We start from the raw sequence: 13365 nt of genomic DNA, 5'->3' as shown, positions 1-13365 counted from the left end.
GATGTGTAGCATTAGGGAGGAGCTGGGAGCAGCAAAAGCTCCTGCCAATAGCAGGACTAATTTCCTTTGTTATAGTTACATTTATATGTCACTTCATGCCCCCTTTGACCATCTGTTTCATTAAAAAACAGGCATACAGCAGTTACACTTTATGCACTGTGTCAGTGTGAACATTGCATCACAGCATCGAGCCACTACAGATGACTGTACTAATGCATTTTGCACTGAAGGAGCTGAGATTCTCAGTAATATTTATATAGATACAAAGGTGTGAGGCCTTTGTGCTTTAGCTTCATTCAGATAGGATGCAATGAATAAATTTGTCAAATGTGCTCAGGGCCTATACGCTTCTAAGGAGTAAGTGGTGGTTTAAGTGGTTCTTAGATAATGAATACATATAAATACCTTATTTTCAATTTTACATTTACATGACAGGTGTTCAGCTGACTCTCTGCGATCAAGTGACGGCTTAAGAATCAAGTCTGTGTTGTTTGCAAACTGAAATTTTACACAGTTTCCTGGAACTTTTCTGCGAGAGGTCAGATGGCCCAGTGAAAGCAAAATATAAGATAACACACCCTGATAGGCAACGTGACATGAAACCAAAATTGGGGTTTCCCCCCGATTTAATCACAGCTACCTCCGTCATCTGGCTTGAGTTGTCAAAATAAAATGTTTTTATTAAGCAAATAAATGCAGACTACCGAAGTATACCCTCATCAATCATTTATCCTCGAGATGTGTTGCTCAGTGCGTCATATCATCACCAAATTACTTCCCACATGGTGGTGAAAGTCAAATATGTAAATGGGCAAATGGGGCTGATGGTCAACACAAACCCTCCTTCATTAGAGGAGCATGGAGACACCATGGAGACAAGGAGTTTGGGGGGTAGAGAGATAGAGAGGGTGGTATGTGCATGTTTGATGGGGGTGGGGGGGATGATGAATGAGTGTACACCATGCTGTCATTTGTACTTTGGCATCCAGTCCAAAGCACAATTTAGTGTAAAATATTGCACCAGCCCCTTCAGATGACAAAGTGTAATGCTGATGTATGAATAGACAGAAACCATCCCCAGCTGCTATTGAACAGTGGGAGGTAGATATTCTTCTCAAAGGGCATTTAATTAGCGTACACACAGCCACTGCAGAGGGTGAATACTGAAAAAAGGCCAGTCATACTCTGGTCCTTAAGTGCAACAAACAAACATGGCTAGAAAATAAAACAGGTAAGGTAAACAAGTTTGTTGCTCTTCATAGATGTGTCACATATTAATAGATTTAAAATCTTTCTTTTGTTGTTGTTGTTTTTTAGAAATTGTTCCCATTTCCTTAAAAGTGACTCATATTATTCTTTGCTGCTTTATGTCTTCATGCACTGCCTTTCAGCTATTTCAGAGAATACTATTTACACAAAAACTATCTTTTAAATTTTGTTCATCAACTTAGAGATTATCACATAAATGTGAAGAACATCCATCTTAATAATTATCTTGTAGAAGAACTTAATGATTTGTGACATGATGAAAATATCATGTGTGTTCCTTTTTCTGCAACTTTTATTTTCATTTTTTAAGCAAGAGAGTTCTGCATTAACAATATTTCATATTAATAGCGCATAATGTGTCGCTTGCCACAAATCTAAATAAAATCTTTTCGTACGCATTTCCTTCAGCCTATGTGGATTCTTTCAGCATCAAATCTTTTAACTTGTTGAATTGCTTTTAGATCTGCAACTTTAGCCACAGCTAGTTTTGTATGAAAAAATGAAAGTTAGATTGTCCTTAATATCTCTCAAATTGTTCAACTTTGTTGGCTTGCTCAGTATAATTTCATAAAGAGCTAGGCTAGTTTGACGTAAATCTGGGGAATGCACTTGGAGTACATGGGAGAGCTTTCCAAAACAGTTTAGTTTAACCTCATTTAGAATAAAACTTAATGTTCCCACACAGTTCCTGAGAAAGATTACCAACCTTAAATACCCACAACAGTGAAACTGTATCCAAAATAACACTATTACTGCTTCTGACTTAGGGTACAGGTGCTATGCACAAATTCCTATCAGCCACTTGCACCTGAATCATCCTTTTATATTTGCAAAGATAGCATGACAGCTGCCTTTAACTGTAAGAGTGAGCCAAATTTCTGTCTGGATTATGGGATTCAGTGCAGCTGTGCAGTTTAAGATGCCACACAACCTTCTCTAAAGGACAAGAAGGTAAATAAAACGTTCTATCTATAATGGAGGATAGCAAACAGTTAATTATTAATCAATGGCACTTAGGTTATGTGAATTTGAGCCTACGTTACTTTGTTTTTTTACAATATACAATGCTTAAACCCCCTTGAATTTGTCTACATGAAACAGCAGCAAAATTTGTTTTAACATGACTATGAGAAGAATGGTGAAGCTGTCGACCTCTAACCAATATATTCTAATTTCCTTCTATTGGGATTTATGGAATGAGGAAATAAGTGAAATAACTATTGGCAAATATTCTCAAATTACATTTGAGAATTAGTTTCCTTGGGTGTGTTCTGGATGACGTAATTGCAGTAAGTGGTTTTCTTTACCCCCTACAGGTAACTAGATATGTTCCTGATTGTGGGCCGTATATAAGAGGAGAAGCTGTCAGAAAGGTTGCTCATTTAGCCAAACAGTACTTCATACAAACAAACTGATGACTGAGAACCCCTGTCCTGGGTCTCTTCTGGTTTGGCAGGGTAAAGGATTTTCTCTTTTAAATTTGTTTGGTTTTGAGCGTGATGCTTCTTGGTACTTATATTTAAAACAATACTTAAGAAACCTTGCAAAAAATACATTTAATATACGTAGTACTATAATTTAGTAGCATTTTGATGTGGCATTATGTTTTTAATACAGCTAACTTCAATCGATATACAGTGGTGTGAAAAATTGTTTGTCCCCTGTCCATTCATTTTTGCATAATTTTTGTAATCCAGCCACATTGGAGGGTTTACAAGCATGAAACACCTTTTTATGGTCATGCCACAGCATATCCATGGGATTCAGGTCAGGACCTTGACTAGGTCACTGAGTAAGTCTTCATTTGGTTTTTCTTAAGTCATTCAGAGGTGGACTTGCTGGTGTGTTTTGGAACATTGCCCTGCTGTAAAAACCAAGTGCGCTTCAGCTTGAGGTCAAAAACTGGACTGGACATTCTCCTTCGGGATGTTTTGGTAGACAGCAGAATTCTTGATTCCATTTACCGCACCAAGTCTTCCAGGTCCCGAGGAAGCAAAACAGCCCCAGGCCAACACACTACCATGACCATATTTTACTGTTGGTATGATGTTCCTTGTCTGCAACGCTGTTAGTTTTTATGCCAGATGTAACAGGACTCAAACCTTCCAAAAAGTTCAACTTCTATCTCGTCTGCATAAAAGAATGTTTTACCAGATGTCTTGGGGAGATGTTTTTGGCAATTGTGAGATGAGCCTTTGAGTTATTTTTGGTCAGCAGAGGTTTTCTCCTAGAAATCTCCCATTTTTGCTCATTCCTTTTCTTATTGTTGGATCATGAAGTCTGATCTTAACTGAGACATGTGAATCCTGAGGTTCTTTAATGTTTTCTGGGTTATTTTATGAACTCTTGGATGAGTTGTTGATGTGCTCTTGGAGTAACTTTGGTAAGCCAGTCAAGCCTGGAAAGCTTCACCACTGTTCCAGATTTACTCCATTGGTGTATAATGGCTCTCACTTTGGTTCACTGGAGTCCCAAACATGTAAGTGTGAAAAATATGCAAAAGACTGGAAAATCAGGAAGGGGGCAAACACTTTTTCACATCACTGTATTAAAAACTAAAATATTGATCTCATTGTCATTTTGTTTTAAGGTTCCTCTACAATCATGATGCGACTGGTAATGTATAACTTTAAATACATTTTAAGTTCAATTAAAATTGAATTTCCTTCTGTTCTGTAATACACATGTTTTCACATTACAAGCTCAATTCCGAAAATGTTGGGATTCTGCATAAAATCTAAATAAAAACAGAATGATATGATTTGCAAATTTTGCAAACTAACATTTTATTCACAATATAAAATACGTGAAATAAGTTTAAACTTATTAGTGGCTGATTTAAAATAGTATCAAATAGTAAAAGTTCTGGCCTGCAGGGAAACAAGTTCAGCATCTATACACTTCAACTTTAATATTGTCTTGTCATCACCATCAACACCCCCATCACCATCAACGGCGCTGCTGTGGAGAGAGTGAGCAGCTTCCGGTTCCTTGGCGTACATCTGGCTGAGGATCTTACGTGGTCAGTACACACAAACAAAACAGTGAAGAAGGCGCAGCAGCGCCTCTTCTTTCTCAGGAGACTGAAAAGATTCGGCATGAGCCCCCGCATCCTCAGGACCTTCTATCACTGTGCCATTGAGAGCATCCTCACTGGATGCATCACCACCTGGTATGGCAACAGCACCGCCTACAACTGCAAAGCTCTCCAGCGAGTAGTGCGGTGCTCTGAACGGATAATTGGAGGTGAGCTTCCCTCCCTCCAAGACATCTACAGGAAGCGGTGCCTGAGGAAAGCGGGGAGGATCATCAAGGACTCCAGTCACCCCAGCCATAAACTGTTCAGACTGCTTCCATCAGGAAGGAGGTTCTGCAGCATCCGGTCCCGTACCAGCAGACTGAGAGACAGCTTTTTCCATCAGGCCATCAGACTGCTGAACACGTCATAGACACCTCAGCTTCACTACTGGAACTTCAACATTATGCACTCCACACTGTATATAAATGCCACTTGTTTTGCACATATTCAACTCTGTATATTTTATATATTTTATTATTATTATTATTATTATTATTATTTTATTTTATTTTTTTACTATTTAATTTGTAAAAATGTGTATACACACACACACACACACACACACACACACACACACACACACACACGTAGGAAAATATTTAGTATACACATCCAGAAATGCATACACTATTATATATTGTACATATATTTATTAGTTTCAGGTTGGCCATTCTTGTATTTTGCTCGTTTGTGTTGTTGTGTTTGCACATCTCTGTTGCTTGTGGGGCTGGCACACAAGAATTTCACTCGCATGTGCTGTGCCAGTGTGCCTGCACATGTGATGTGACAATAAAAGTGATTTGATTTGATTTGATTTGATTTGAAATATGTAAGGCCTTGACCAAAAGAAACATAATATGGATGGGAGCACATGTTGCTCTAAAACCTGTTCACAGCTTTCAGCACTGATGGTGCTTTTCCAGATGTGGGAGATTTAAAATGATCTGACTGTAGAAGTACACGCCAGAAACGATGGTTCTGCACACTGTTATTGTTTTTTATTGAGAGTTATGCACACAAAGAAGGCAGTCCGTTTCAGTCTAGCTCTCTCCTCCTCCCCGCTCGACTCTGCCTTCACTATAGAGACACGGAAAAGAGACACCGTCATCAGACAATCGCCTGTGGCTCACCTGCCTCCCGGTGCCGCCCCCTTGAGCTCACTGCACCACTCCTCCCTTGCAGCTGAGCCAGGGACCACGCCACCACCACACTGATATATTTCATGAAATAGCAAAATGACTCAGTTTAAATGTTTTTAATGTTCTACTGAGAATAAAGTGTCAGTTTATGAAATTTGCAAATCATTGTATTCCGGTTTCAGTTACATTTTACAGAATTTCCCAACATTATCAGAATTGATTTTATACATTCAAGACAATATGTATAAGCAGAATGCAGTTTTATGTGATTCCAACATAATTATTTTTTCTATTTTTTCTTGCAGTTGGTTGTTGCCATTACTGGCATTACTTTTTGGTGGGTTGTTCTCAATAACTATTAAATTTGAACAATTCTGCAATTTATAAGCAGTGCATTTAATCAAAAAATATGCAATTAAAGCATTATTAGCAAAACAAAATGTTATGATTGTGTTTACCAGAAAACACATACAAGATGGACAGTGCGCCCAGCTCTGAAAAACAAAAAGATAAAAATGGTAAGACCCTTCCCAGTAGGATGCTACATTTCATGACCAATGTCCTGTATCTTAGCTAATGTAGAAAAACATTGTAACATGTTAATTGTATATTCAGATTTGACAATCTTAAAATAGTAACATCCTTCATCACAAGTTGATTAATGTTACATACAATGTATGTTATTTCAGTCTCAGATGAAGAACTTTGTATCTACTTCTAAAGTTAATAGTTTCTGACAAGACTATAATATCTCAAAAGTGTTGGCAATTGCAAAAATACAACATTATTCTTCTTACTAGGAAGTGAAAATCAGGCTTCCAGTGGCTCCAGTTCTAAGAACCCAAAGGATAAAAATGGTGAGATCCTTCATTACAACTTGAATAATGTTGTAATTAGTTTTATGTGTGTACATAAAAGGTTTATATTTTCTTCTGAAGAGCTTTGTATCTTCTTGTAAAGTTGTTTTTTGGCAATTATGTCAACTGGCAGAACTGTATACAGTCACAAAAAACAATAGAAATAGTTCGATCTTTCATAACAATTTCATTAATGTCAATACATTGTGTATTATTTCAGTCAAAATCACAACATTATTCTTCTTAGTAGGAAGCGACCAGCAGGCTCCCAGTGGCTCCAGTCCTAAGGACCCAAAGGATAAAAAAGGTATTGCAATATGATTAATGTCACATAAAATGCGTATTATTTCAATCACTGCAGAAGAGCTTTGTAGCATTTTGTAAAGTTATTCAGTTTTGACAGCTGTGCCATCATAACTGTGCACAATCACAACAGACATCATTTTTTGATTATATTTACTAGAAAACTCCACGGACTCCAGTCCTAAAGACCAAAAGGATAAAAATGGTGCGATCCTTCATTACAACCTAATGAATGTCACATAAAATATGGATATTTTCAGGCGGTGCTGAAAAGCTTTGTATCTTCGTGTAAAGTTGCTCATTTTTGAAAATTACCTAAATTGGCAGAACTGTAAAAATAGAAATATTGAGATCCTTCATAAAAATTTCATTAATGTCAATACAGTGTGTATTATTTCAGTCACTGGTAGAACTGTACAACATCACAACATTATTCTTCTTACTAGGAAGCCACCAGCAGGCTCCCAGTGGATCTAGTCCTAAGGCTCCATAGGATTAAAAATGGTAGATCCTTCATTGTAATATGATTAGTGTCACATAAAATCATATTATTTCAATCACTGCAGAAGAGCTTCGTAGCATTTTGTAAAGTTATTCAGTTTTGACAGCTGTGCCATCATAACTGTGCACAATCACAACAGACATCATTTTTTGATTATATTTACTAGAAAACTCCCCTCAAACCAGTCCTAAGGATCAAAAGGTTAAAAAAGGTAGTTCCTTAATGAGAATTTGATTAATGCCAGTACAGTGTGTATCATTTCAATCACTGCAGAAGAGTTTAGTAAAAGTTACTCATTTTTGACAATTTTGCACAATCACTGTGCACAATCACAACAGACATCATTTTCTTACTATATTTACTAGAAAACTCCACTGACTCCAGTCCTAAGGACCAAAAGGATAAAAAAGGTCAGATCCTTCATTACAACTTGATTTATGTCACAAACGTGTATGCACATAAAATGTGCTGAAGGACTTTTCAGCTTCTTGTAAATGTATTAAATTTTGACAATTTTATAAACTCCCAGAACTGTACACAATCACAAAAGATCTTTTTATTCATTTTAACTAGAAAAGTCAAGTGGCTCCAGTTCTAAGAAACAAAAAGATAAAAATGGTGAGATCCTTCATTGTAACTTGATTAACACCATGTAAAATGTGTACATCTTCAGTCTCTGTTGAAGAGCTTTGCATCTTCTTGTAAAATTATTCAAATTTGACAAGAATTGTACACTGTAACAAAGTACAACATTATTCCACTTAATAGGAAGCAAATTGCAGGACTCCAGTGAATCTAGTTCAAAGGAAGAAAAGGACGGTAAGAGCCTTCAACACTGTGTATCAGTATCACATACAGTGTGGTGTATTTTAATCACGGTGGAAGAACTTTGTAACGTCTTGGAACTCCATAAACTGTAAGGACTGTTATTCTTCGTCTGTTTACTAGAAAGGAAACAGCAGGACTCCAGTGAATCTAGTTCAAAGGAAGAAAAGGATGAAAATGGTAAGACCCTTCACTATGTGTCACACCCAACGTGTAGTCAGTGGCATACTTTGAAATGAGAGAAATATTTGCTTATATTGTGATGTCAAACAATGCCCCCAAAATTATGATGTATTATTCTATACATTTACATCTATATTCTACATTTTTTAATTGGTTGCTAAAGCTTGGTTGCTAAATGCACATTAAACTGTTTACTGGAATATGAGTTAAATGTGTTGATGTGACAGTGGAAATTCAGATTTTTTCTTATCTTATCTTATCTTATCTTGTCTTATCTTATCTTATCTTATCTTATCTTTTAAGGTGTATTTAATTTAATTAAATACATTTAATTAAATAACTTTGGCAGGTACACAAAGCCATTAGCACTGTACACCATCACAAATAAAATAACATTATAGCATTTATATTTACCAGAAAGCAACCTACTGACTGTCTGTCTGATTTTAAGGAACAAAAGAGGACCCTTCACTTTAATATAACCCAAAGTGAAGTGAAGTTTCTAAGTTCCTAAGGTGGAAAATTTAATGTTTCATTTGTCACACAGGAGTAGCTATTTTATCCTTTTTATCAGTTTCCTGATAAAATAGGACTTTCCTCTTTTTTTTGGTAATCACACAGTATTAACTCTCATTTTCTCACCAACTAAAGTATCGAATTCATTGTATTTGAAAAACAATCAATGCATTTTAATTGATCAGTTTGTGCAATTTTTAAAGTCTCACTTTCTGCTGTTTTTTCATTTTCTGCATTTCAGTAAAGCCCTGCTACTATCCCACCAACATTCGTAAGGAGATCACATTTTATTTTCTCATTTGCAGTTACAGTGTGAAAAAGTGTTTGCCCCCCTGATTTCCTGGTGTTTTGCATGTTTTTCACACTTACATATTTCAGATCATCAAACAATTGTTAATATTAGACAAAGATAACCAAAGTTAATATGAAATTCAGTTTTTAAATGAGGATTTCAGTGATTAAAGGAGAAAATAAGGCTTTGGGACTCCAGTGAACCAAAGTAGCAGCCAGGAACAACGGTAAAGCTTCCCAAGAGTGACCAAAATTACTCTAAGAGCACATTGATGACAGCTTAAGAAAAACAAAATGAAGACTTTGGAGCGGCCTAATCAAAGTCCGGACCTGAATACGAAGGAGATGCTGTGGTATGACCTTAAAAAGCTGTTTCATGCTTGAAAACCCTACAATGTGGCAAAATTGCAACAATTATGCAAAGATGATTGGTCCAAAATCCCTCTACTATTGATTCCAGTTTTTGCTGCTAAGGGTTGGCCCAACCAGTTATTAGGTTTAGGGGGCAATCACGTTTTCACACAGAGCCATGTAGGTTTGGATTTATTTCCCTTAAATCATAAACACCTTCATTTAGAAACGGCATTTTGTGTTTACTTATGTTATCTTTGTCTAATATTTAAGTTTCTTTGATGATCTGAAACCTAATACTTTTTCACACCACTGTACATCACAGCCATCTTTTTTAACATTCACAATTTGTCTTAGTCAAATGAAAACATTTACAGAAAAGCTTTCAAAGTTGCTAAATTATCTGAATTTGACCCTTTTCCAGGATGCTGGACAGAATGGTTCGATAGAGACGACCCTTCTGCATCTGGAGACTGGGAAACTCTTTGCAGGCTCCGCAAAGAGAACCCTGGAAAGATCTGCCCTAGACCAGCAGCTATCGAAGCCAAGACTCTATCTGGGCTCACTGTGGCTGCAGCAGGGGACGTGATTTACAAGTAAGAACAGTACAAGAAAAAATATGTGAAAAAGTGTGTGTGAGTGATATATTCTATGGAATTGGCAGCATTTGCATCTTCACTGTTTAAGTTGGACACAGTTTGAGGATTCACCAAAGTGTGACATGAACCATATGCCACAGCAATCCATCCAGTGTTTTGGAGATACTGCAGCCTGTACCACAGTGGTGACAAATCAACAGACAGACAGATGGGCTGACAGAGTTTGATTGCCATGCCTTTAACCATGCATTAACATGTCTAAAAAATGCAAATACACTTAAGTGGTTACAGCTATTAGGCTGCTCTTAGTCAGTGTCATGCTGGTCTCCTTCTTTTCTTTTTTCTTTTTTAGAAATGACATAACTTCAGGATTTATCTGCAGAAACAAAGACCAGATCAACAATAAGAAGTGCAACGATTATCGTGTTCGCTTCAGCTGCTATCCCCCGTTTTGTGAAAGAGGAGGTATCACTACATTCTGCATGTGGAATATTAAGCTCCTAATGCAAACTGATTTCTTGCTTTTTTTATTGCATAAAGAATAGACAGTCATTTAAAATGTTGCTTTGGTTCTGTAGTTTTCTAACAGGCATGCTTTGTCTGTATTTACTCACTGCAGTGTGTTGGACCAGCTGGTTTAATCGCGATGATCCTGGTACAACAGGAGACTGGGAGGTTTTAAGTGAACTGAAGAAACAAAAAAAAATTTGTGACAACCCTCTGTATGTGGACGCTGTTACCACTGACACAATGACCCCAGCCATCTACACAGGGGAGACCTTTTACATGTAAGCTGCCTCCTAAGAAAACAATAAAAGCTTCACGTGTAGTACAAACAACCCAATGATCAAACACAGTGTTCAGCAACAACGCCTCTTGCCTCAAGTTTCCAAATTTTAGATATGTTCTGCCTGAAGATATTTCTTAAACAACGAATGGGAATTCAGTTATATTTGTAAGGGTGATCATTTTTCCTGAGGGATTTCAAAATAATGTCAAAATTCATTCTTGTATTACTGGGTTTGACTAGAACAATATGTGTGTTATGAGAAAGAAAAAGTAATACATGACAGGAAATGATTTACATGTGATTATTTTATCTTATTTAAATTGGATGTTTGAGACATTTCACATTTACACTTATAAAAAAACAAATTACACAAGACATTTTGAAGAGTAAAATTCATTTTTATTGGACCTGCCAACAGCACTATTGCGAAACCAGGTCATCTATTTTTATCATTAAAAAAAAGACAACTGCAACAACAAAAGTAAGTATGGTTTAACCAAAATGCCTCATTAAACAGTGGAAATGAACTGACATTTACATATTACTTTACCAGTCTTGTTGACTGTGGAGTATAGTGCTGGAGAATAGAAGGTAGATTTAACCATACATGTTTACTCTGCTTTACTCTGGGCACTTTAATTATTTTATGGTGGGCAAATTAGACCTACTAACTAGATATGTATGTCTTTGTACAATAAACACAAGTTCCTGTTTTAGATTATTATCGTCATAATAATAAAATAAGAACATTAAGCATATTTGTAGCTTACTTTGTGCTCATTTTTTTCAGGTACAATCCAACTGACGGATTTGTTTGCCGCAATAAGGACCAGACTACTGGCAAGTGCAGTGACTACAAAGTTCGCTTTGGATGCCCATGTAACAACTGAGCCCCGATTGAGTCCACCACGCTTAGAATTGTGGGGAGAAAAGAAGTTCCTCTTCATATCACTTTAATTTTCCTCTGCTATTTCTTTTGTTTAATAATTCATTTTTTACTGGGCGTAATATCGGGAGGAATTTGTAATGGGCCCCCTTCGCAGACATCTTCACTTAGCGGCGTTGCAAAAGCACAGGTGTTGCTAAATTAAAGATGATCTTGTTTCACTGAAACGACCATGGTGATGTGAACGACACAAAAGCAGCTAAAAATGAAGATTTAGTGTTAAATATGTACGCAAATGTTTTCAGTGGTACAGGAGGAAGTTTTTCTGCTTTAACTTTCTTTTCTTTTCAGTGATTATGAAAGCATGACATTGTTTGACTAATGAACCAAAATACTAAAACGAATAAAACCACTAACGAACAGCAAGTCGGTTTCTTCTCTTGAGCTTACATGAAGCTATGACTTGATGTGAGTTATGCAGATGTACAGTATATGTTTTCAGCAGATGGTGGGGACTAATGTGATACGCATGCTGTGTTGTTTGACAGGAAAGTGAAAATGTGGAAAAGCGCAACTCAGTAAATCTGAATTTTATATCAAAATAATTGGCAACACTAACAAGCAAACACACAGGTAGAACTAATGTCTATTTATAGAAAAAAAGACAGTTTGTTTTTTTAGTGCAGGATTAGTGTATTTACAGCTTCCCTTTCTCGCTGACCTACATAAGGCCTTCGCCATATTTCCTTTAAAATCAAGTATTCTTGATGCAAGCCTGTACGTGCACATAACCCCCTGCAAACCCAGAATGTACACATATAGGCACACAGATACATATATACATGCACACACATACACACAGGCACTAAGGAGAGCAGGGAGATACAAGGTGATTCCATAACACCGCCAACAATTCCTCGGGAGATGAGCACTTGTGATAGGTGCTGAAAAGAAACTGCAGGGCACTGTACGGAATATAAAATAAGGAACTTTTCCACAGTCTGCTCTTGGAAACGAATCTGTTCTTTGGAGGGTTTTGCTAATGCTTGCATGTTTGCATTGCATCAACAGTTCTGTACTTGGTGCCATTTGGCTTTGAGCATGAACGCCTGTCTTCCAGAAGGCTGAAGACTGTGTTGAAATAGGCAACATATCAAAAGACGAAAAAGAAAAAAAAACAACCGAGAAGGACGGATGCAATCTGTTAAATTTTTCCTCTTAACTTCTCATGATAAAACTAAAGAGGAAAAATTCTGACACTGGTGGCAAAATAAAATGAAATTTGCATTATTGAAGTGCAACATAAGTGTCGAAGCTTTGCAGCACTATGGCGTTCCATTCTCTTCCATTAATCTACCAATATTCCATGGCTGTGAAGGCCTATTTATAGACCAGGGGATGATTAAGTGGTGAAGCTCTGTGCCACAAAGGGAACCAAGCTCATTTTCTTTTTCCTTCCTCTCGCTTCTTTGTGTATTCTCTTCCTACTTCTCCCTCTCTCTTTCTATCCCTCTGTGCCCGAGTCTTCTTTCCTATCGTCTCACTCTTTCTCTCTGCGCTCCTCTTTTCCATGAGCTTATATATTATATACCCAACTTTCATTCATATACTTTAGTTTAGCTGTCATTAAAATTATGTTAGACTCAAGGGGTAAGGATAAGTCCTTTAATTTCTTTTTTTTTTTCATTAGGCATTTGACAAAAGGATTTACAGCAGTGTTAATTGTTATGAGGCTTCACAGCAAAGACTGACAGGCTTAACAAGAGAGGATGGAG

At 36.9% G+C, this 13365-nt stretch overlaps 1 protein-coding gene across 1 annotated transcript; it reads left to right on the top strand.

Moving 5' to 3' along the window:
- The first annotated feature begins 5962 nt into the window (after positions 1-5962).
- muc5.7 (mucin5.7) lies at positions 5963-11594 on the top strand. Its single transcript, XM_085433214.1, has 8 exons — positions 5963-6005; positions 6288-6344; positions 6565-6651; positions 8098-8154; positions 9740-9911; positions 10267-10379; positions 10534-10702; positions 11495-11594. Exons 1-8 carry the CDS (start codon positions 5963-5965, stop codon positions 11592-11594), a joined length of 798 nt encoding a protein of 265 aa, XP_085289340.1.
- Positions 11595-13365: the final 1771 nt, after the last annotated feature.

This window comes from Copadichromis virginalis, linkage group LG15 (genome assembly GCF_057382275.1).
Source record: "Copadichromis virginalis isolate Kocher_CV1m ecotype Utaka linkage group LG15, C_Virginalis_male_GT1.1, whole genome shotgun sequence".
Taxonomy (NCBI): domain Eukaryota; kingdom Metazoa; phylum Chordata; class Actinopteri; order Cichliformes; family Cichlidae; genus Copadichromis; species Copadichromis virginalis.
This window is presented reverse-complemented; position numbering and strand designations above follow the sequence as displayed.